Below are 25,962 nucleotides of genomic sequence, written 5' to 3'. Positions count from 1 at the left end.
GTTTCTGAATACGCTTGTTAAAATTAAAAGGGAAGATAAAACTAAAGTGCCCTCTGCTTGGTGTGAACTGAATAGAAAACTATCAGTTGTTGCATTGGTTTTATTTTGTTATTGCTTATTTATAAAGAAACAAAGGAATCTGACCAGGGGTGGAGAACCTACAGCCCTTCAAATATCACTGGACTACAGCTCCCGTCATCCCTGATTGTTGACCATGCTGGCTGGGGCTGATGGGAGTGGAGTTCAACAGCAAGAACGTCTGGAGCATAACGATATCTGGTCCCTTACTTCTGAATTAAGACAAAAATCATGATGGATAGGCATAGGAGCAATTCCTAAGGGCTGTGGGGGCTTTGGCAGCCATAATAAAATATTTGAAGGGGCTGGGCCTCCACAAAGTTTATAGGCATTCCCGTTCAAATGGTGTGAGTGCACGGCATCATGTGATAAGTTATGTGGGGTGGGGCATACCTGGGCCGCCACAATATTTTATTCAAGTTGGCACCCCTGTGGATAGGTCTGTTAATGGATAGTTAAACAAAACCTCCATACTCAGCAGTGACTGAATACCAAATACTGTGGGGCAGGAGGAAGAGGGAAGGACATTCCTGTTCCACTTGTGGATTTCTCAGAAGTAATTGGTTGGCTACTGGTGAGAACAGAACAGTGGACCTGGCAGATTCGAGGCCTGCTACTGCAGAGATACCATATTCAATTCATTTCAGTACTGATGGGAGACACAAACCTATTTCAAGAGAGTAGAGATGAAATTCAACAGAAGGGATTTCTCTGTGCACAGAACCACTTCTGTAAAATGCGTCTGCAATTTTAACAGAAGGGATGAAAGATATTTGTAGCAACTGCTCTCTCCATAAACCTCAAACAGAAATCTGGTGAATTACCCTACCCATTGCTACAATTATAGAAAAATGTGCAGCACTTAAGCCATTCATATTTGGAACTTTAAATACTGTTTTTGGTTGGCAGGTGGTTGATCTGTAAATGTCAACTAGCACAAGGGAGATATAGAGGATTGCTAAGGTATTGACTTGGATGCAGCCAGCAAGTAAACCTACCAACATTTTCTTAAAAGGCCAAGTCAAAATTACCCACCCTTTTGTCAATGTGTTTGGCATCAACTAAAACGGGTGCTGAAGCTATTTTTCAGTGATGGCATTGAAAGCATGCATCTATTCAGGAAAGATTACCCTCATTCCAAATTGACTTTGCCCTCAGCAATTTATTTACAAAACCAAATATTTGTGGCTGTTTATGGCGTGAAAGCTGCTATAAACAGATTCGCCGGGCACACTTCTGGCCAGGCGTTTAGCAGAGCTGAAATACAGTCCGCAGCGAAGTGTGAGGAAATCGGTCCTGAGTCTTGATTGATAAGCAACACACAATTGTTCTAGGCAGATTACTTTATTGCCTGTCATTAAGCTTAACGGTTACTATTTACAGAGACTGCTGTGGATCCCCACAGTGGCAGATCCGCTTGCATCCTCTCAGCACAGTCCAAAACCAAAACTCTCTTTTACTCTCACAATAATGCACTGTGCATGTCCATGACTTCACTGTCTTATCTTTGCACCTGTGTAAACAATCCAGCTTCATAGACAGAGTTTAATCTTACATGCAGAAATTCATGAAGACAGTTTCTGAAAACGAATGACCAATAGCCCCAACACTCCCTCTCAGTCTTTTCAGAACAACTATTTACAGAGCATAAACAGAGTGCTTACTTAGTATGGTTATCCGAACCCAAACATTCAGCCATCATTTAATTTTCCAGGAATGTCAGAGGTTTTGTCATTGCATCAACAATATTCTGGTTACTTTCACAGTACACCGGCATAATTACATTCTGTGCCTCATTACATTTTACATTCTGGTACAGTGGAACCTTGGTTCTCGAACGGCTTAGTTGATGAACAAATCACCTCCCGCACGCTAAAAACCCGGAAGTAAGTGTTCTGGTTTCCGAATGTTTTTTGGAAGCCAAACGTCCAGTGCAGCTGTTGGCTATTGTTTCTGGGACGCCTGCGCCAATCCGAAGCCGTGCCTTGGTTTTCGGACGTTTTGGGAGTCGGACAGACTTCCAGAATGGATTACGTTTGAGAACCAGGGTACCACTGTATTTAATTTCAATATGTTTTGATCGTCCTTTAAAATGATCAGATTTAGCAAGAGATATGCATGCCTATCTATAGAGAATCTCTATTGGAGATTTACATTTCACTCCCATGTCAATCAATAACTGTTTAAAATAGACCAGTTCACAGCACAATTGAGTACTCAGCTTCAGTGAAGGATACACTTGCAAGACCCTGTTTTTGAGATTTCCATTCTATCAGGGAACCTCCAAACTGTATTACTAGTCCATTTATTGACTTTCTATCAGGCAAATTAGCCCAGTCACTGTCTGCAAAACATTCCAGCATTTCCTCACCTGAAGAAGATCATTTCAAGCGTGTGTTTAAGATACCTAAGAACACCCCAGAATTAGACACTGTTTGCATTTCCAAGCACTTATTGGAAATGATCCAATATGTCCACCCCAAAATTTTTACAGGCACAAACAGTCCTGAAAGCAGGATTATGTATCACTGCCCCATCATGAGTCCAAATCACCAGGAATGCACAGGTAAAAGGACACCCTAGAGCAGGAGTAGCCAACCTGGTGACGTCCAGTTGGTGTTGGACAGGTAAAGCCCTGGCCAGAGAGTAACCCTTGGGAGCATTAGAATGAGGTCCCAGGGGAGATAACAGAAATCACTGGGTTAAAGCTGACCGAAAGTCCGGAGGTAGCATTATTAATCAATTTACGATGGGGTGGAAGGTTCGCAGGCTATGAAGGACTTGCTCACAAATTTATTGACAGCTGCACGAATTGCTATTATAGTTAGGAAGTGGAAAGGGAAAGCAGAATATAAAATGGAAGAATGGTATAAAGAGGTGTGGGATATAGCTATTAATGATAAAATATGTGCCTTTAAGGTAAGACGGGGAATATGTAGGATAAATGATTTTGAGGAGATATGGAGGGTGTTTGTAGAATTTGTACTGTTAAAACGGAAAGGGGTCAAACCATCGCAACGGTGTTGACATTTGGGGAGGTTGGATAGTTACAATGGAATGGTCTCGGTGGTGGCGTGCACATTTTTATTCTTATTTATTTGTAGTTATTACTTTGTCAAAAGAAAATTATAAAAAATAAAATTTAAAAAAAGGTTTAAAAAGTAATGTGTACAAAAATGCAAATAAAGTGTGAACGTGAATGCAAAAAAAAAGGGGGGGGGGAGAGCTCCCGGGAGTGGTAGACTTGGGGCTTTAAAATTTCAGTGCAGTGCCAAAATTCAGCACCTCACCGCCTCTTACCTTCCGTTGTTCTTCATTGTTGCAGCATCCCCTACAGCCTCCTCTAGGCCTAGTGCAGGCAAACTGGTTGTGCTCCCTTACATCTACCTCAGTGGTTCACCTACTTGCAGTGCTTGCCTTGGGCACCTTTTAAATTTGGAGCCAAATCCTAATGGCATCCAATCCCTGCACTCGACACTGACATGAAATCAAGTGGGGCCGTGATGGAAAAGGCCCTGCCACGTGCTCAAGCCTGCGGAGGTAGTTATTCTGCCATGGCTGAGGCTGTGAGCTATGAGCTAGGACATCAGTAGCATCATTAGATTGTACCTCAGCCGCAACTGAAATATTTGTGTTTGGAAAGATTCTCTCAATCTCAAGCATCCATCTGCAAGATGGTGGTGCTGACACGGTTCTACCTTGATGGACTCTTGACAAAGATTACCGAGGGAATGGATATAGAAGAGCTTTGAGCACTTCAAAGCCTTTGTTGGAAATCTGAGCTCTGGCGTGAAGGGCAAACTAGAGTGGGGAGTGTGGAAAAACAGGTGGTGGCTCTTGGTGAGGATTAGTGGGGTGTGGAGGTATTTTAAGTGTTTGAGATTGATGGAATATGGCAAGTGGTGGCTGCTGCTGGGTTAACCATCGTGAGAGTCTTTCATGGGGTACTGCTTTATAAATTAGTCACATTTTAGTATTGCTAAGAAGATTTATTCTCAGGGATGAAAATTCCAAATGGCAAACCATTCTTGATAAAACAGCAAATACTTTAAAAATACGCTTTTTCATCTTTTTTCATTGGAGCAAAGCCTGCTTTGGATCCCTGTGACAATTGTTCTCTCTACTAAACCATAGCAAATGTTTTTGTGGGGCCCGTGGGACTGATACTAATGGGCCTCTCCTTAGAGATGGGCAAAACTGTCAATTCCAGTCGCTCTCAGCTTTTTCCAGGTTTAAAGTTCAGTTCTCTACATTACCATATCAGTCTGTGATTTTTTTTTAAGTCCTCATGAAAATCCATCAACATTTAAGTGTGAATTTCTCCAAACAAACATATTTTTGTATGCACATTTTTTGCAAACCAATTTTCCCTGACACAATTTCCCACAACTTTTACATTGCTTATATTTGAACAAGAAAACAGTAAAATCCAAGGATCTCGTAACATTTTTCCTGGTTGCTGCGAGGCAGACTATTGCACAAAGATGAAAAACACTCCATAGTTTGAACATTTTAGGGATAAAAAAAATTGCTCATAATTGGTATTTTGCACGTGACATGGAAGAACTTTTATTATATATGCTACCTGTTTGAACATTCTTGAACAGCTGCACACAGTATCCTTGGAAATTTGGAATAAAATATAAAATATTCCTGATTGTGTACCTATAATTGTACACACTCTGTACATGTGTATACATGTGAGACACATACTGTACATATCTTTGGTTGATTTCTTCTCTTGTTCTTTTTTGTTTCTCTCTCCTTTGGATTTCTTGAATTTGTTTTCCTGGTTTATGCATTCATTTAAAAAATGCTGGGGTTTTTAGTGTGCCACTTAAGAAGACTTGTTTGGGACAAATGAAAAGCAACAGCACAATCCTGTCTTCTTCCAGGGAATAACCAGGCACAAGCATTGCTTCCAAACTTGCCTCAAATTGTTATTGCAACCTTTGTATTCCTTTCATGTCTGCAACACAACTCAAATACATGAAGTGATTTGCTGCAAGCAACATTCAATAAGGCTTAATCTGAAAATTAAATACCAAGTGATAATCATAAACATTTTTATTTTTACTCATCTAGGCTACTTGGCTGGAGCCTGGAGATCAGTTACCTAAGTATATGTGTTCCCAAGTGAGCAATACTTTAATTCTCCGAGAGTTGCGATTACATTAGCAAGCATTCCTCTCGCATGAGAATATATTTGTTCTCTTCTAGTTGTAAACAATTTATAGCTGATAGAGAATAGCCTGCCCTTCCTTCTGAAAGTCAGCCACCAACAACTCTTTAGTGAAACCTGAACTTTAAAGGGAAAATGAGTGAGGAACAATACCAGGGGCGATGCAGATAGCATCAGAGAAGACCCAGATGCCTCTGCAGAGAACCATTCATGTTGTTGATCCAAATCCCTCACATCAGTAGCTTGTGAGACCAGAATATCCACATTTCCCTCACTCTCGTGCCAAGAGTGATGGTTTCTGTCCCAACCATCTGGGAATCTCTGACACCCTTTCTTACTCAGTATGGGCACTCTTGCTGCCATTTCCTCTGCTTGCTACTGTTAAAGGCCAGTGACACTGGATGAAGATGATGTCGTAGAGATCAAGGCAAAGGAGCAGAAGTTCCTGGAAAGCAGCAAGAAAAACAGTTGATCATGGATTTGCGGGCTACAGAGGGATCTGTCAATGTCAGCTTCTCTCACTTTCTAATTTTCCCAATCTTAAATTGAGCGCCTCACATTGAGCACCTCACTGATTTCCATATCAGTTTTTTCTAATAGTCATCATGAAAATTCACCAGCATTTTAGTACAAATCTCTCCTAATTTACACATTTTAGCAAGACAATTTTCCTTAACATACACATTTTGACAAAGCGATTTCCCCTAACAAAATGCATTTTTTGAGCCGTACTCTCACCCATATGTGTATTTTTATGTACACTTTACCTTAGCATATGCATTTTTGTACTTGGCGGGAGAACTGCATTGAAAAATTCAGAGAAATGCAAATTTCAAAGGATGGTTGTGTTCCAGTTCGCTTATTGTTTCTGAAAGCTCGAATCACATAGGTTTGCCTTTAAATGCAAATGGCATCAAATCTCTCCCCCGTCCTTGCATATTCCACCTAACTCCCATAACCTTTGTGCTGCAGATCATGCACCTTAACTATAACACTTTTCTGCCATGCTGAAAATAAGGGAGGTTTAAAATACAGAACGCTTGAATCTTTTAACACATAATCTTGTATTGTACATATGGAATTGGCTACAGGAAGATGGCAGGTATTCTGCATTGTTTCTTCATACCTATATCACTTACATCGACACAGACAGTCTTTCCAGTGTGCTGGCGCAAAAATAAATAAATAAAAACGGTAAGGAGATTCTTCACATTTCCCCAGTGCAATTCTTCCGTATGTGAACATTTTGAGCAGGTCACATTCTGTGGGAGATTAACAGTCTTTGAAAAGAACTGACAATTCTAGCATAATTTGAACAGCAGGATTCTTTTAGAAACTATTATTTTAACAGTATTGCTGGAGGCAAGTGGAAAGGAAAACCCAGTACGGAAGCTGCAAGCCACAGGTTTTATTGTTGTCTAGTGACAGCTCTGATCCAGCATGAAAAGCTCAGAGTTCAACCAATTATTGGTGTAGTCTTCGCAGTGAGAAGCTTCCTCTGTACATAGTGTGAAAGTCAATATTCTACAGTGAGGGTGGCGAATGTGGACCCCTCCAGATACTGCAAAGAGTTATTGGACACAGCCAGCATGGGAATTACATCACATGACTTTTGGAGGGTACCACACTGGCTACCCCTGATCTACAGCTAAAACTAAAAGAGCCATTCTTACTTTAAAGCAGGGTTTCCCATACTTGGGTCTCCAAAACCCACCCACCCAAAAGTCCTTTTGATCCTGCAGAACAGCTGTTGCAACTCTCCGTCTTTTCATTACTCAGATCATGCAACATGCCCTTGGAGGTGTGTTCAATGTAATTTCCCAGTTGCCACTGGTTTTTTTATTTATTCTTAAAGTTTTATCCTACTCCTTCCTCCAGTGTGCTCAGGGTTCCCCTCCCCGCCTCCACATCTTGCTGCAACAACCCTACAAGGTAGATCAGGATGAGCAGGGGTGGTGTCTCCCGTTTCACTGCTTCAGACAAGAAATGCCACCTTACACCTGCTGCCACTGTTTCTGCTTCTCTGCTTGCCCTGCCACCTGCGCCGCTGGCAGTGAAGCAGCACCAGCATCAGTGCCAATTTGGGGCAAGATCTCACACGTTTCAGCCAATATTGGCACTGCCTCTGCAACACCACCGGGGCAGCCAGGAGGCTTCTGCCTTGGGGACTTCTGCCACCTTCAGATTGTCTAATGACTGAGCTGGCTCTGAGGGTGAGGAATAGTGATTGGCATAAGAACATAAGAGGAGACCCATCACAGTCTAGCATCCTGTCCTCACGGTGTGCACCAGATACCTATCAGAAGCCCACAAATAAACTCTGAGGTCAGCCAATTAGTGGAGATTTGAAATGGGTCCCTCAGTTCTAGTTGAGCTCTGAAATCAGTACATTACACCAGTTCAATACACACTGGAAGTCGCCCAGAATGGCTGGGGCAACCCATTCAGATGGGTGGGGTATAAACAGTAAAATTATTATTATAGTACAGTAGTAGTAGTATGGAATAGGACTATTTTCATTGGAGAAATGTTGGAGGGCATGGGTTGGCCAGGGTGGATTCCCACCATTTTCTTTCTTTCCACCCCTCTAATGACACCGCTTCCTGTACTTTTAACAGTGCTGAAGACATGTGGGGATTTAATAAGCAAAGCCCTTCCTGGCATGAAGGTAACAGACCAGGGAAGCTTCAACTCCTTGAATTTCTGTGTGAGGCAGCTGCTTCTGCTGCTTCCGTTAAAGGCGAGTGCCACAATAACATTCACACACCCCAACAGCACCCAAACATTCGTCACTGCGACATTCAGAGATAAAATTGAATGCTCCTCGCAGTTATGGTAAAAAGGATGCCGTCATCACTGAAGACCTGTTTTTAAAAGCCCTGTAGTAAATGATGCAACCAGCATGATTCAGTTCTATTTTAAGGACCTGACACAAGAAGGCTCTGCTGTTCCGAGCAGGCATGTGCCAGATTCTGAGATTTTTCACTCTTTCTTTTATTATCAGCTCTTTTGTCTCAACAGCCTGGCTGTGCATCATCACCGCTAATTTGCTGAGCCACGCTGGTAGATTTAAAAGAAATTTATTCGTTTAGACAGGGATTGGTTTTTTTGTTTCACACTCAGACGGGAGCCGTGCACAAACAATAGGCAGAATTAGTAGTGGGTGGACCACCCATGTCTCACACCAAATTGACTTGGAAATAAGCGCCGCCGTTTCCCACAAAATCTAGAAATAGCTCAACAGATAGTTAAACTGGTCCAAGTTCAGCCTAGCTGAATTTGAAGCCCCCACCCTCAAGTCCTCCTTTCCTTCTTACTATTCCTTCACTCCTGGTAGCCCCAAGGAAATGACCTTGTGGTGACTCTTGAGAAAACCACATTTTCCAAGGGGCACTGGGGTCTTGGATTTGGAAACCTCTTCCTTCTCCTCACCCCGTGGCTTCTTGCCATCCATAACCGTGTAGGGAAGGGATGGCGGGGGTTGATGCATTGTGGCATAATGGTTAGAGTGTTGGACCTGGGAGATCAGGGTTTGAATCCCCGCTCAGCCACTCACTGGGTGACCTTGGGCCAGTCACCACCTTGTAGCCTAACCTACCTCACAGGGTTGTTGTGAGGATGAAATGGGGAGGATGCAAACCATGTGCCCCTCCTTGAGATTCTTGGCAGATAAAAGTTTGGATTTGATATCCCGCTTTATCACTACCCGAAGGAATCTCAAAGTGGCTAACATTCTCCTTTCCCTTCCTCCCCCACAACAAACACTCTGTGAGGTGTAAGGCTAAGAGACTTCAGAGAAGTGTGACTGGCCCAAGGTCACCCAGCAGCTGCATGTGGAGGAGCGGGGACGCGAACCCGGTTCCCCAGATTACAAGTCTACCGCTCTTAACCACTACACCACACTGGCTCTTAACCACTACACCACACTGGTATGTAAATGTAATAAATAAATGAAAGTACACAAATATAATTTCATTCGTCATATATGGAAATTCAGACACACGAGATGTATTTTTTATTTGTATCTCCGAACTTGTGACCCAACACTAACCAGCTCTAGCAACACTAAAAAATTAAATAAAAATGGAAAGGCATCTTAATGTTCCAAGAGCAAGACCAGTGAATGTGATAGGCATCAGGGAAGTGATCCTCCAGCCTCTAAATCAAGGGAAATTATTCACTCAGTAACATGAAACAAAATACTTACAGTAAAGGGAAAGTGCCTCTGTGCCCCCATCTGCCCTGTCCTTTTGGACCTTGTCATGCTTGTGATGTTTGTGGGCACGACTACAGATCCAAGATTGGAAGGTGGTTTAATACACCAATAGCACTGAGTTGAATCATCGTTTTCAAGACTCCGCCGTCTACATCTTTGAGGTTCCTTACTGTGCTGATGGAATGACTATCAGTGTCTAGCTAGGAGGCTTCCAAGAAGCGGAATAGTAGATCATATCAGGCAGAGCTACACCTATTTGCAGCAGCTGGAAATCTAGGCCCTGTCCCACCAAGAGGCAAGTCCGCAAGTGTTCCTGCCATTATATACTCACACAATGGTGGTGGTTTTTTTAATCAAAAGTGAAAAGTCAAATTGATGGCCTTTTGGCTCTGGGCTAGAAAGAGCTCGCGTTTTAAGAGAAAATGGTAGAAATAAGAAATGGGAGGCAGCAAGACAATAGCTCTTTCTGCAGTGAACCAAACAATCAATCCAGTTCAATGTTATTTGATTAAATGCAATTTATTACTGAGATCATGCCAGCGTTGGGGCTGTGCATGTGTCGACGGAGGTGAAATTTGATGTAGTTTGTAGTTAAAGGAAAACTTAGTGAATTCACACTTTCCCAGAAGCATCAAGCAACATTATTCTTAGAAATTTGCATCTTTGTGAATTCTGCAGTGCAGTTCTCCAGCCAGCTGCAAAAATGCATATATTAAGAGAACGTTAGCGAAAATAACATGCATGTATGAGTGAAAACGGCTTGCAAAAATGTGTATATTTGTTAAAACATGCATACGGAAATGTGTTGATTAGGAAAAGTTTGCAACAGAACATTGATTAATTTCAAATAAATAAATGGCAAACTGCTGCAGCAACGTGGCAAACTGAATTTTAGACTGGGGGAAAAAGAGAAATTGGGAGAACGAAAATTGACAGCTCGGTCCATCCCTATTGGCTGGGAATTCCCCACATTTTGTTTTTCAGACATGCAGGATGTTCTTGCCTCACCACCGTGGGAACAGCTGCCTTTGCGGGAGCTAAACTAAAACTTTACAGCCAGGCTTTGAAATCTCTTTGTTAACAAACAGGAGAACAGGGGTTGGAAGCAGCTTGACTTAACCGATTAAGCAATTAAACACAAATGCTATGCAATGGGTAGCATTGAAACTGCCTAGGGATTTCTATCACTCTGTATAGCTTTCATTTCTGAGGCTTACCTGCCACTGCCACTCCAATAGAATCAGGAATATATATATATATATATATATATATATATATATATATATATAAAAAAATAAATAAAATCGGGCTTTGTTTGGGTTGCATAGGTTGAGCGAGGAAGGGGAAGCATGCCTGGGAAGTGTCACGTTACAAGCAGTGAGTTCAATGAAGGGCAAAGGCCTTGGGAAGCTACTGCTATACGCAGAGGGAGTGCCAAAGTTCTATAACTTGTTTTGACTTGACTACTCAAGACCATTCCATTCCATTCCATTCCATTCCAATCAGGCATTCTGAGTGTCAGTTTGTTTCCTGGAAGTCACACCATATTCAACAAGGTGACCCAACAGGCTGAAACAGAGATCACTGTTCCCCCCCCCCTTTTCCTTTTGCCCTTCATCTAAAGAGTCCAAGGTGCCATGGTTTCATTCACCCATTTTAGTCTTACAACAACTTTGTGAGGTAGGAGGGGTAGAGAGAGAGATAGGGGGGGAGGGGAAGATCGGCATACTGTCCAAAACTGCGGCACGAGTCTTCCAAGATGCACTCCTGGGTGAATCACAGGACCTGTGCATGCGGCACCAAAAGAGAGTGTTGTTTTTTTCAGGGCCAGAGCACACAAGAACATGACACTGAAAATGGCTGCCATGATCTCGTGCAAAAAAACAGGGTGTCTCATTTTTTCCAGGGCACTTGGGAGGTCTGCAGGTAGAGAACTGATGCTAGGTGAACCCTCTAACCTAACCTTGCCCAACCTGGTGGCCTTCCTGATATTCTAGATTATAACTCCCATCATCCACGACTATTGATCATGCTGGCAGGCACTGTAGTCCCAAACATCTGGAGTGCCCCAGTTGCTGTAGTGATTACATCACACTGGCTTTGTCACGTTGATTAGAAAGTTTAGCTATTAAGGCTCGCTTTATTTTGAACCACAAAAATAGATGGGGCGGCAAGACCCTCATCCCCAAAGATACAACCATACTACATTGACTCCCAATACTTTTCTGAGCACAGTTCAAAGTGTTGGTCCTGACCTTTAAAGCCCCAAACGGCCTCGGCCCAGTATACCTGAAGGAGCGTCTCCACCCCCATCGTTCAGCCCAGACACTGAGGTCCAGCTCTGGGAGTTCCTTCACTACAAGAAGTGAGGTTACAGGGAACCAAGCAGAGGGCCTTCTCGATAGTGGCACCCACCCTGTGGAACGGCCTCCCATCAGATGTCAAGGAAATAAACAACTATCTGACTTTCAGAAGACATCTGAAGGCAGCCCTGCTTAGGGAAGTTTGTAATGTTTGATGTTTTATCTTTTTCTTTCTTTCTTTCTTTCTTTCTTTCTTTCTTTCTTTCTTTCTTTCTTTCTTTGTATATCAATACAGTATTTATTTACTTGCCCCCTCTGAGCTGGACAGATTTGGTTAACAGACGGGCTTCCCCTATCTGCCACAGAACAATCAGGCTGTCGTACACACTGGACTAAACACAGGGGGGAAAGAGAGGAGAGCGTATGACAGGCAGCACATCCGGCTCCTTCACATTGCAAAGAGAATGAGGAATGCCACCATCAAGCAGAACAGCCCCATGGCCTCAGAGAGTGCAAAACCCAGGATGGCATAGGAGAAGAGCTGCTGCTTCAGGGAAGGGTTTCTGGCATAGCCAATGATAAGACTGCCAAATATGGTCCTGATGCTAGCACCAGAGCCAACTACACCTACGGTGGCAGCACCAGCACCAATAAACTTGGCGGCAGTATCAATGTCCCTGGAAACAGTGCTGGTTTGGAACTCCCGGTGTAACACTGGCAAGAGCTCATTGTGAGCACCTGAGAGATAACAAGGCTCCTTCGTCCTGACCTCAGGCCTCTTCAGCACAGAGGCAGAGATGGGCCTACAGAGCAGCAGAGACAAACTTTGCACAGGTATACATATTCAAGAACGTTGGGGGTGGCCACACTCAACAACTGCTGCTCAGGGGAGGACCAAGAAAGAAGGGCCCCCTTTCACACATGACATTTTATCGTGTTTTTAATATTCTGTTGGGAGCCGCCCAGAGTGGCTGGGGAAACCAAGTCAGATGGGCGTGGTATAAATTATTATTATTATTATTATTATTATTATTATTATTATTATTATCTGCACCGATCAACCTGAATTTACTTTCCATCAGCAAGGGAAAACCTATTTATTTGCAAAAGCTTTTGCCATTGGGTAAGGGGAAATCCTGTTAGAACCGAAGCACACATCACAAAGCAACCTGGTGTATTATTAAGCACGTAGTATTTTGTTGTTTAGGTTTGTACATTGTCTCAAGTACTTTGGGGCAGATTGTGATGTATAAAAGCAATAAATGAATGAATATACCTGAAGGGGTACGGACTAACTTCAAAGTTCATATATTCATATATTCCTCAGGGCTCACGGGACAGTTAGCTATTGCTGATTTTCACCAGGTGGTACATCTTGTACAATTTCCTTATAGTTAAAAGCCAACAACTGTACCTCCCCGAAACACCACCTTGGGGCAACTTTGTGAGGATGTTGTGGTCCTCCTCTCTTTCCAGTTTCCAACGGACGTCATCACCACTCAAGGTTTAATTTTATTTCCCCCGTCTCCTTTTCGAACCACAGATTGTCACTCATTATTCTGTTTATAAGGAGTGACAGATTTCAGGGGGAGAAAAAATGCAAAGCTGGCGGGTTCTGAGCTCCTGCGCCGATGGCAACTTATCGTGTCATTGAGCCTTTTTAGCACCAGAGACATCATTCTGGCTTCATAATCCCTTCGGAGAATTCCTTCTTCCAACAAATATAGACAAGTGCTGTCATGGTGAGCGGAGGGAGAGGAAAAGAAAAGCCCTTTTCCTCTGAAACTATTTGCCATCCAGGAACAGAAAATGATGAAAAGAATGGCTTCCCATAACCGAAAGGATCACATGTTTGTTTATCAGAAAGTGATGCTGCAAACTCAGTGTCTGGGTCAATCGTCCCGTCCGCCCAGAGTCTCTTGCTCATGTGAAAGTCACTTGCGAGATACAGTGTGGTATCTGCAGACAGCTGTCCTACTGGGCGCTGGACAGACAGAATGGCTAGCATTGCTGAGCTATGTAGTCATTTGCGAATGGAATGAAGCTCTTGCGTTTCACAGTGATTCACATATGCAGCCCGGTTACACTGCAAGACTCATCCCCTTTCCCCCTCCCTCCCGCCCCTTGACACTAGATCTGGCTAGTTAACATGCCTGGAATGAGAAAGCACCTATCTCGGAGCTGGCGGGGCTGAGGGCGTACTTGGATTCCCAGGTTGGAAGATTATCTCACTCCAAAGAAGTTCTTCCAGCAATATATAAGCTAAACTAGATTGGCGTTATCTCAGTAAAGCTGCCTTGGGTGGAGGAGGCATCCATCCTTAAAGGAGCACCACACACACACAAAGAGAGCACTATCTTTCTTCGATAAGCAGCAGCAGCAACTATGATGATGCTGAGAGTGGAAGAGCTGGTAGGTACAAAACTCACCTTTCATAGTAACTGCTGTGTTAAGGTTTCAACTGCGTCCAGTTTAATTGTGCGCTGGGTATTACATTCTTCTGCAAATTGTCTCTTATTAATGCGGTGATTTATACCACTGAGAGAAGCTTGGCTGTTCTTTTGGTGGTAGTTTTAACCTGTGCCATGCATGATGACTTGAGCAGATTGTGCTGGGATGTAATTTGCCCAGGTGAGTTTGTGTGGTGGTTAAGAGCATGAGCTAAGAGCTGAAAATCCACCCATTTCAAATCTCAGCACAGCTGGTGGCTTCAAGAAGGCTGGTATCTCATAGTCTCAAGCCTTTATTGCATTATATCAAAAGGTAAATATTGTTGGCCTACCTTACAAAGTTGTAACAATGACTGAAATGACGTGTGAGATGCCTTAACAACACAGGGGAAGCATTAATGAAATACTAAGCATCTTTGCTGAAGAAAATGGTCTAACTTTAGGGTAGTCCCAGAGTGTATAAATCGGATTATGTGCTGTAAATCATTATGCATGTAAGAAAAACGGAGATGGTTCTACCTTAGGAGATACAATGGACTCTTAAAGAAAAAAACAAAATAAAGGAAGGAAGGAATATCTGCTTATTTTTTTGCCATCTTTTGATCCAATGGGACCTTCAAGGTGGTTCAAAACAAACTATAACTATTATCTGTGCTGGGAACAGGGATGGATTGCAGCTCCTAATCTCATAAATTACATGTGATTCAACTCTTGCCAGCTGCATCCAAATTAACATCTAGGCAAAGAAACTCGTGAGCATGTTTCCAGCTATGTTTGAGCTGTGCCAAGCACGCAAGCTGGATTCAGAAGTAATTGGGAACAATTCTGGGCAGGATAATAAAGAGCCAAAAGGAGTTGAGTGGCTTAATAGGCCTCTTCTCACCTCTGATGTTCATAACTGCTATTGATGACAGGAATTAGTAATGAAAGAAGCAAGCACAAGGCAGGATTCTTTTGGACTCGCGGCGTTCTTGAAAAGGTCCAATGAGTGCATTTCCTATCATTATAGTATCCGCTTCACCCAGGAGTTGCCCAGTCTGTCAAGTAAGAGAGACATTTACTGAGTTCACTACTTTGCTAGAGGGGATGTTTGTCAAGCTGTTCTTGAGGACGCGATAATTCTTGTTGAACTCTCTAGTGACTTAAGTCAATGAAAATTGATCAAGGCTGCTATCCCAGACACAAATATCTCACAGCAAGTCAGATGAGTGGCTTACTTCTGAGTAGACATGCCTAGGATTGAACTGTTAAGACTTTGATCCCTGGAAGGGCTGGATCAGATTCTCAAATAAAAGCGGATTCGTAACAAATAAATACATCTAAGCAAGAAGTTTGGAAATGCTACATGAGGAATTTCAGAATCAGATGACATAGAGGTCTGCCAATTAATTGGGGTGGGGGGAAAATGATTTAAAAAGGGGTTTCAGTAAGCTCTTGGGCTTACTCCTACTGGCTCTCAGAATCCCAGTTACCATCCCCAATCCAGCTAAAGTTAGTCAGGAATAACATACATTAGTCATATGCATCTAACTTGCTTCCTTGATTTCACTGAGATGTAGTCGCAACTATCTTTAGCTTGCTCCAATGCATGCATCGTACTGCCTGATTACTGTACACACAGCACACTTCCAACAGGGAAAGAAAAAGACTTGATTTTAAATGTGATGTACAGAATGCCTGAGGCCACAGATTTACTTAGTTGTTTCTAACAAGACAGGAGAAATTTTGTACCTGGATCCATATGCATACTGCTGCATCCATGTATGTCGTTTGTATAGCGTTTGTCCACCATGGAGAACTCCATTTTAAACTTACTCACTTCTCAGCCTATTTGTTTCCAAGGGCCCAGTTACCAGATGGTTACAAGATGCTTGCAGCCCAATAAGCGTCTGGTTAGTTCCGATCAATATGTGAAATTCAGCCTGCCATCGTTCACTGCTTCTGGGCCTTCGGTGTCCTTTTAGAGTTGCCGGGTCAACAGTGCTTCAGTGACAGGAGATGGCACAGCTAAGACAATTGTCCTGACTGGGCTTAAGCCTTAGGATCAAGGAAAGCCCTCCAGAGGTTGTGTATGGCAATTTCCATCAGCCCCAACCAGTACAACAAGGGATAACTGTACAATGATAATTCTCTATGAGGTGACTGCATAGTAGGTGATAATGTTTAGGTCCAGAGCATCGGAAGGGTACCAGGTTGGCTAGCCCTACTTTAGACTTAGCAACCCAATGCACCCCTGGCCCACAGCACCCAAATCTCCTTTTGCCTGCCCATTTCCTTCATCTGTGGAGTTCACAGACCCTCCTACCCCTAAGCCCAAATATGTGGCTCTACCCCAGTTTTACTTTCCCCTGGATTTCTCCGTTCTCCCGCCTGCAAGCCTGCAATGCCCATCCCATCCTCAAGTCTTTATTTTTCAGACCACTGTCTTGTTGGGCCACTTGCTTCAGTAACCTTGATGTCCTCAGTAACTCTTGATGTCCTCCCTCTCATTCCTGTATTCCTGTCCCAAATGGCAGAGAGCTCACTGTAAGTGCTATAAGCTAAAGATAACCCAAGCTGCCTGCTTCAGCTCCCTTATTTCATTCTTCTCTAGCCTGGTTGCTGGACTCCAGCTGTCACCATCCTTGACCTTTGGCCATGCTGGCTGAGGACGATTAGAGTTGGAGTCCAGCAAGGTCTGGAGGGCACCAGGTTGGGGGTGGCTGACTCATTTCTCAGGCCCTTTCCCCAAGCCTCACCTTTTTTTCCCTTTCTGGTCCACTTCCTACTTTGCACCCTTTCTTCAACCTCCTCCTTGCCTCTGACCTTCATGTTTCTTATCTCCCCTGAATACATCTTTCCCTCCATCAACAAACCTTACAAAGCCGTCTCTGGGTCATGCGAAGGGTGTTAAATTGACAGCTTTCCTTTCCAGATGCTGGGCTATGCACATTTCTACCTGTTCCCTGAGCATTTGGAATCAGATGAACAATGTTCAGTGCCATGATTTCAACTCGCCCATTGCTTTCCGAAAAGGCACCCTGTCTTTGAGCCATCATTTTCACCTCCGTTTCCTCAGTATTTCTCGAGGGCTGCCTGCCCTGTCCTCACGTGTTAGCTCTGCTTCTCAATATGTCAGAAAGCAAGGCATTGACACTCTTGAGCCATTGTTCCTTTGACAGGTGACAGGCAAAAAGGCAGACGGTAGAGAGACAGGAGATTTCCTCCCAGAGGACTTCAAAAATGGAGAGTATGAAGCTGCTGTAAGGTTAGAGAAACAAGAGGACCTGAAGACCCTCACGGACCACTCAGTTGCACGACACAATCTGACCTACAAAGAAGAGAAAGCGCTAGAAGCTGAGGTAAAATTGTGTTTCTTGTATATCTTTTTGCACCTCTGGAGCTCTGAAGTTTCAAATTCCTGTGGTCTGCCCTCTAACTAAGAAGGGAGTTTAGTAAAATAGAAAGGTCCTGATAGATGTACACTGGGAACCAGTAGAAAGATTCCCACCCCCAACCCCCAGGGTCTTGTTACATTGCCAATATGTTGTTAACTGGGACTCAACATATCCTAATTATAACTAGAAAACCAGGAATGAGAGGAAATTAGAAGGGATAGGCCACAACTCCCTAGGGAATACACCTGTTTTACATTAAAAAAAACCCACACTCTACATATTCAGTGTATTCAGCTAAGAGTGTCACAAACTACAGGATTGGGGAAAAGGTTTCTCTGAAAATCTGGAAAATGGCTACCAGTTATGGCTGAAAGCCATGGATTAGAGACAAACCAAGACATTTCGGTATTTGAAGCAAAAAGTAAACCCAAGTCTCCAGGCAGATTTCTCACCTCTTCACTGGAGATGCTGGGGATTAGGGATGGACAAATCTGTTAATTTCATTTTCTCATTTCCCCACCTGCATCAATTTGTGATTTATATATATTTTTAAAAATGTTCTCATAAAAATTTATCACTTTAATGTAACTGTCTGCTATACATATACTTCCATGCAGTTTTGCCTGCTATACATATCCTCCCCCCAACAGAATGCATTTTATATGTTATTTTCAGGAAAATATGCAAACTTGTCTTAATGTATGAATTACAAAAGAACTGCTGTGAAAATTCAGAGAAGTACAATTTTGTAAAGATAGCTTGTGTTTTGGTTTGCACATAGGCCAGTTTGCATTAAAATGTGAATCAAATTTCTCACCCATCTCTGCTGAGACAATTCACACTGAGACTTTCTGCATGCAAATAATGTGTTATCCCACCCCTCGCATGCCAAGGACATATTGGGACACCTGGGTGTTCCTCCTTAAAAACATTTTTGCCTTCCGTTTATAAGATAAGGTCATCTGCAATTGTTTGGTTCAGTGCCAGCAGAATTATGCCCATCATTTCAAGAATGGCAACATTATTAAAAATCTTCCTCAATGAGAACAAAATTTTAAGGTGGGCAATAAAAATAAGATTCCACCAACCCTTCCTCAAAGATATATGAAAATAGGAAATACATTACTGGAATTTAAATCCACAGACTTTTCCTTTGAAGTAACAGATTATTGTGAGCTGGTGATTTAGCATTTTACAGCTTCCCTGGCGATGGATTATTCAAATGAAGAATTACAGAACAGGGTTAAGTTTAAGGGGATCCAAATTCTACATGGGTTTTAAAGGGTTTTGAATCAACCGCCCCTTCCCCAGCCCAACACACTTTTTGCAATGAAGGTTCAACTTGAGACTTGATCAAGAATCACTCCAAAAAGGAGAAACAGTGAATCTGTCAGAGCAACAATCATTCTACATTTGGGGGTGTAAATTATGTCACTCTTTATCACCTTGTTCTGTGAAAAGCAAGTTGGGTTGTTACTCTACATTAAAGATGTAGCCTGTGCTTTAAATATAGGCTGACACGTATTTATAACTAGAATAAATTCTAAGGAACATGTGACCCTGTGTTATGTCTGGATGGTTCCTTAATCACTTATCTGTCTTACATTTAAATAACTAGTAGCATTTTTTCAGCAGAATTTCAAGTGGTATCTTTAAATTTGAATTGGTGTATTGAGATTAGTGTAGTATTAGTAGCTGAAGTAACGCCTTTTCTGATTATTTTAAATGTTGAAGGGGATTCCAAGGGACCCTGGAGATTGTATGTTGAAGCTAATGTTATTGTTCCTCATATTGCTCTAATTTCATGGCAGTCACTCACAGTGGCTACTTCCAGTGCCTTTTTTCCTAGAGATGTGCCAGAACTCACCATGAACAGTTCCCTTGTTCTCTTAGAATGGCAATAGCACCCACCTGAGAGGTGCCTGAACTGAGTTCCATTGAGTTCTGGCAGGGGAAAAAAGCCCTGTCTATTTCCACCATTGGAAGTTGTATGACTCTGAATACCAGTTGCAGAGATTCACAAATGGGAGCAGGACATTTGCACTCAGTTCCTGCTTGCAGGCTTTCCATAGGCATCTATCTGGTTGGCCACTGTGAGAACAGGATGCTGGAGTAGATAAAACAGTGGTCTGATCCAGGAGGGATTTTCTTATGTTTTTATTTGCTTTTGTTGTTGTTGTTGTTGTTCAGATCAAGAAGAAGAAATTAGAGGCGAGACCAAAACTTGAGAGCTTGGAAGATCTTGAAAAAATCATTCAGCTGAAGAAGAGAAAAAAATTCAAGAAGGTTAAAGTGCCCGTTGTAAAGGAGCCTGAGCAAGAAGTTATAGTAAGTTCAGGGGCAAAATAGTCTTCTCTGCTGCCTTTATGGGGTTCCCCCACATGGAACTGAACTAACTCTTATTTCTGCTCTCCATCAGACTGAACCCGTGGATGTTCCAACATTTTTAAAGGCTGCCTTGGAGAACAAGATGCCAATAATTGAAAAATACCTGGCAGACAAAGGAGATCCAAACGTTTGTGATGAGGTATGATTTGTTCATCAATTTCTGTCCCAGATCTACTATAAGGCGCATATCTTTGATCTTAGCTTTAACAGTCACGGCTTTCCCAAAGGATCCTGGGAGTTGTAGTTTGATGAGGGTAAAGAAGGTTCTCTCTTTAAAGAGCCTGATCTCTCCCCAACCACTGCTGTTTCCAGACCTCCATAGGGAGAATGAATGCCTCTCAAACCAGCTTTTAAGAGGTTTTTATGTCCTCCTTAAAAATTATATCTTAAGGTTACATTTAAAATCCACCACCACTCTGTCAGTGTTACCTTTTGAAGCAGATACACTTTTCACGGTTAAAGTATTCTGAACTCCTAAGACAGGGGAGCATTGTTTCTTTAAATGGGCATTCAAGCAATATCAAAAATCTATTTCCTTGTGCTTGTCGTGTTTTGTCTTCATGAATTTATGCTGTTTAAATTGTACAGCTAAGAGAGCCTACTGTTACTGAAGGGTGGCTTATAAACTGACAAAACTAAACAAGTTAAGTACATAAATGCCGTACGGGGCTGTTGTTAACAAAAGACTGAAATTATGATTTATCTGGCATTGTATACATATCTGTACATGACACCATACATGGTAATGAAAGAGAAGGCCTTGCCTTCAGGAGCTTAATTTAAACGAGGGGGAGGGAAGTTTAGCAAGGCACGAGAAGGAAATGTAAAACCTTACATGTGCATGTCTTGTTTTGGTAAGGGTGAGACGGGCGGGGTTAATTTATGTGTAAAGTGTTTTGAATATTCAACATGCTAAGGGTTGTATGATTTATTTCAAAGCCTTGCAGGTTAAAATTGACCACACTATGACTATTCCATTTGACAGTACAAGCGCACAGCCTTGCACAGAGCATGCTCAGAAGGGCACCTGGCAGTTGTGGAGAAGTTAGTAGAAGCAGGAGCCCACCTTGAATTCCAGGATATGGTAAGTGCTCATTGGACACATGCAGAGTTCCTTGGGGTGGTTCACACAGACACACGTTCGCTACTCATTCACTGTAACCATCAATAAGCCATGCCTAGCCTGTTGCAGATGGAACCACTACAGTGGTACCTCGGGTTACAGACGCTTCAGGTTACAGACGCTTCAGGTTACAGACTCCACTAACCCAGAAATAGTACCTCGGGTTAAGAACTTTGCTTCAGGATGAGAACACAAATCACACAGCGGCAGCACAGTGGGAGGCCCCATTAGCTAAAGTGGTACCTCAGGTTAAAAACAGTTTCAGATTAAGAACGGACCTCCAGAATGAATTAAGTTCTTAACCCAAGGTACCACTGTATTACCTCCTGCTATCTCAGACACAAGGATTTTCTTTTCAATAAAGTTTTTTATTTCCCAAAGTAATAAAACTTTTATCAACAATATCCGGGCACAAGTCTAGTGGCCAAGACTCATCAGGACATGAGTAATTAGGTGCTGAAAACTCACATCATATGTGAACCAGTTGACAAATATTTATTATTATTTTCCTCTGGCGTAGCTTGAATCCACTGCTATTCATTGGACCTGCCGTGGGGGCAATGTGGAAATCCTGAAGTACTTGCTGAACAAAGGAATAAACAGGAATGCTAGAGATAAGGTAAGCTATTATTATTTCCGTTTGAAAAACTGAGGTGGGAAAAGTTAAAAGTGGATTTGCGAGCTGTTTGTACAAGAGGCCCTTTTAGATCCGAGCTTGTTGTTTCTCACTTTAGAATGCCTTGCCCTGCTTCTGTTGATTATGCCTCTCCCTGCCCTTCCTTTTCTACCAGTTGCTCAGCAGTCCTCTACATGTGGCCGTAAGGACAGGTCAGTACGAATGTGGGGAGCACCTCATCGCCTGTGAAGCAGATCTCAATGCCAAAGACAGGGTAAGTCAGGGTCAGCAAACGTTTTCAGCAGGGGGCCGGTGCACTGTCCCTCAGACCTTGTGTGGGGCCGGACTATATATTTTTTTTGGGGGGGGGGATGAACGAATTCCTATGCCCCACAAATAACCCAGAGATGCATTTTAAATAAAAGCACACATTCTACTCATGTAAAAACACACTGATTTATGGAACGTCCGCGGGCCAGATTCAGAAGGCGATTGGGCCGGATCCGGCCCCCGGGCCATAGTTTGCCTACCCATGAGGTAAGTGCATTCCAAATGTGTGAGCCAGGCTGTAAATTCCACCATCCCTGACTATTAAGTTATGCAAGATGGGGCTAAAGGGATCTGGCAACCCCAGCAACACCTGGGTGGTGGTGTTCCAAGGTTATCCTTTCAGCTGAAGGTCCATTTCCATGGGGCTTGCTTTTTCCGTATGACATTTTTATTAGGGCAAGCCTTATCAAACAACATTCCCATGCAGTAGAAGGGAAAGTGGATGTACAAGCCTTTCCCCCCACAAGGCTACATGCACAGGATATATAAGCAGCAAGACTCACAATGCTGCTCAGAGGGATGTCAATGAGTATGACGTGTCCACCTCCGAGGCCCTTCTGGCAGTTCCCTCACTGTGAGAAGTGAACTTACAGGGAACCAGGCAGAGGGCCTTCTCGGTAGTGGCGCCCGCTCTGTGGAACGCCCTCCAATCAATCAGATGCCAAACAGATAAACAACTACCTGACCTTTAGAAGACATCTGAAGGCTATTTAGGGAAGTTTTCGACGCTTAATGTTATTTTATGTTTCTAGATATGTTGGAAGCTACCCAGAGTGGCTGGGGCAACACAATCAGATGGGTGGGGTACAAATAATACAATTATTATAGGTAAAGGGACCCCTGACCATTAGGTCCAGTCGTGACCGACTCTGTGGTTGCGGTGCTCATCTCGCTTTATTGGCCGAGGGAGCTGGCGCAAAGCTTCCGGGTCATGTGGCCAGCATGACTAAGCCACTTCTGGCAAACCAGAGCAGTGCATGGAAACGCCGTTTACCTTCCTGCCAGAGCGGTACCTATTTATCTACTTGCACTTTGACGTGCTTTCAAACTTCTAGGTTGGCAGGAGCAGGGATCAAGCAACGGGAGATCACCCTGTTGCAGGGATTCGAACCGCCGACCTTCTGATCAGCAAGTCCTACGCTCTGTGGTTTAACCCACAGCGCCACCCGCGTCCCATACAATTATTATAATACAGCACAAATCACTTCTATAGCATGCTGGTCTGTTTTCAAGGAACGTGCATTGCAGGAATTTGGTGCCTGTAGCCCTATAGTCTCCCAAATCCACCAACCCCAGTGAGCATAAACAAGAGCGAGGGATGATGGAGGTGCAATGACACCTGCAGTTTACGGGCTCCCCATTGCTCAGTTAGTGTCTTTAGTGTGGTAAAATAGCAGGTGATTGTGATCTCTTGGAGGAAACTTCAGGGAGAGAATAGCAATAGTACTTAACATTCCTTTGAACCACCCATTTCAACTCAGCTTCACAACAGCACACTTAAATAATAATCATTATCACTATTGGGTGCAAGATGATGGTGTAATTTATTGAGTACTTTCACTATTACGCCAGTAGAGCCCCAAAGCTCATTATATTCATTTTTGTCTCCTCTGTTCTAGGAAGGAGATAGTCCTATGCACGATGCAGTGAGACTGAATCGTTATAAAATGATTCGACTCCTGATCATGTATGGTGCCAACCTAAACATGAAGAATGCGGTAAGCATTCCCTAACTCTTTGCTGTTTTCCTAAGTAAGCCTTGTTGAGTTTATAAAGAAAATCAGGGCACTAGCTACTAAAATAAAAATACCAAGACGACCGCAGTAGGATTGGATTGCATCTAACTTTTGCTGGTTTCCACGTTCATAGATTTTGCTGTCCACATTCACTTTCTAGTCTTGAACATTTGTGCTAGCAAATTGACTGGTTGTGAGGAATAGGTGCTATTGGGCAAGAAAGATGCACTTGTTGAATGGAATGAGTGTCTGTGGGGGGTGCACATTCATTGCCCATGCAACACCCTCAAAGTTGACATGCACCCAGAAAGACATTGTTGATGCATTTGTCACTTCAAAGAGGCATAAGCAGTCATTATTAAGAGAGCTTCCCACTACCACATCTGCAGAAAGTTAAGTCACAGAAACAGAGGAGAGCAATGATGACATTTCAAGGGGGTAAAAATTAATGCCGTTTCCCTAACTTTCCTCCACAGGAGGGGAAAACTCCAATGGATCTTGTTCTGCAGTGGCAAAATGGCACCAAAGAAATATTCAACAGCCTGAAGGAGAACTCTTACAAGAGCTCCCCTATAGACACATTCTGAAGACTCAAAGCGTCAATGGACTGGACAATTTCCTTGCAAAAAGCAAGATATCACCAATGTGAAGAGCAGAAGCATTATAAATGCCGCCACCTTCACAGAATACAAGCATTTTGTCCTGCTGCCTTTGCTAAAGCCACAAGGAACCAAAAGAGGGTCCTGAAATACTTCAAAGGCAGTTTCGAGTGTTGAGAAGCCTCTGATATCAAGCTGGTTTATTTATTTCTATTCCATCATTTCTCCCATAGTGTTTCTTTTCCGATATTTTCAGTAAGTCATGTTGGTACTGCTGTTCTATAGAAAAAGACCATCTTACTAATGTGGTAATCTGAACCAGTCAGGAGCATTAAGCCCCTTTAAAAACCACACACAAGCCAACAGGCTTTCAGAGCCTATTAGCAGTGTTTCCCATTAAACCCTCTTTCGATAGGCAGTATTTGTTATTGTCACCCGGTTTCTGCTGAATTGCTATTGTCAGAGCAAGCTGTTAAAAAAGCAAAGATCAGAGGGTTGGAGAATAGTAGTGAGAAAGGGGAAAGCAAAGTGGAATAAAAAAAAAGGAAGGGCTCTGCTCTTCTGCGGAAGTTTTTAATTCAGGCTATCTGAACTACACAAGAGGCAGCCAACATGGCACTGTCCTGGTGTTGTGGGATTAAACCTCCCTACCAACTCCATCGACTGGCCATGCTGACTGGGGCTGGTGGGAATCGGGAGTCTAGGAACCCCTAGAGGCCGCCATATTGGCTACCTCTAAACTGCAGTGTTCAAGACAGGAAGTTGGGCAGACGAAGAGGAGGAATCCAAAGATGAAGAGGAAAAGTTGCCGTTACTGTCGAAGCTCGATATTGTAACAAATGGTAGTGTATATTTGTATGGCTCTTTATGTACATTTTGTATTAAACCCTATTTAAATGTTTTAAAAGAAGCAACAGAACCGCTCACTTTAATCTACCAGAATGTATTATTTCTTTATCTGAAAATGTTATGAGGGATAGAAGATGCTGGAGGTAAGAGTCATGGGGGAAAGGAAGTACACCTTCTTTGAATTCTGTGGTTTTACGTATCAGGGCATAACAACAACAATCTGTTCCTTAGCAGCTCTTAAAATTAGGTAAATACAACCTCAGATGAACAACAACACATGACATATTACACCATGATTTATTCAACAAAAATAAAGCCAGAATGTCCTCGTGGAAAACTATAGAATTCAAAGAGGGTGTACTTTCCTTCTCCCATGTGTTTGTGTGTACACTCAACACACGTTTCAACCAAGATGAAAAATTGGATACCATCTTCTTTGTTAGAGGAGCCCTGAAAGTCATTAACTCTGAGGCCGGGGAAGAATTTTCAAATGTCACATTTCTCAATGACTTGAAGGGAACTAAGACAGCCCTATCCCAAACCATTCCCACTGTCTAGCTCAGGTCCGGATTCTATAGAAACTTACCACCAGACCATTTTATAACCCATAAAGCTCAAGTAGCATCTTAGTTGAATTAAAGGAGGAAAAGTCAGTGGCAAGAGGACACACACACACTTTGCAACATAAACATTTCTGAATGATTTTTAGTTTACT

The 25,962-nt window shown here is 42.8% G+C and overlaps 1 protein-coding gene and 1 long non-coding RNA gene across 2 annotated transcripts; one reads left to right on the top strand and one right to left on the bottom strand.

The window, feature by feature from the left end:
- The first annotated feature begins 14,073 nt into the window (after window positions 1-14,073).
- ANKRD1 (ankyrin repeat domain 1) lies at window positions 14,074-25,308 on the top strand. The gene is made up of 9 exons (XM_053388682.1): window positions 14,074-14,191; window positions 17,391-17,570; window positions 19,797-19,934; window positions 20,026-20,133; window positions 20,980-21,078; window positions 21,638-21,736; window positions 21,909-22,007; window positions 23,683-23,781; window positions 24,276-25,308. The coding sequence occupies exons 1-9, from the start codon at window positions 14,165-14,167 to the stop codon at window positions 24,384-24,386; spliced, it is 960 nt and encodes a 319-aa protein (XP_053244657.1). The 5' UTR covers window positions 14,074-14,164; the 3' UTR covers window positions 24,387-25,308.
- LOC128414035 (uncharacterized) lies at window positions 18,165-23,689 on the bottom strand. The gene is made up of 2 exons (XR_008330563.1): window positions 23,531-23,689; window positions 18,165-23,285 (listed from the first exon to the last, which is right to left on the bottom strand). It is a non-coding gene; the product is annotated as an uncharacterized LOC128414035 (long non-coding RNA).
- Window positions 25,309-25,962: the final 654 nt, after the last annotated feature.

This window comes from Podarcis raffonei, chromosome 5 (genome assembly GCF_027172205.1).
Source record: "Podarcis raffonei isolate rPodRaf1 chromosome 5, rPodRaf1.pri, whole genome shotgun sequence".
NCBI classification, from domain to species: domain Eukaryota; kingdom Metazoa; phylum Chordata; class Lepidosauria; order Squamata; family Lacertidae; genus Podarcis; species Podarcis raffonei.
Note: the sequence above shows the minus strand (reverse complement) of the source record. Positions and strands in the feature narration are given on the sequence as shown.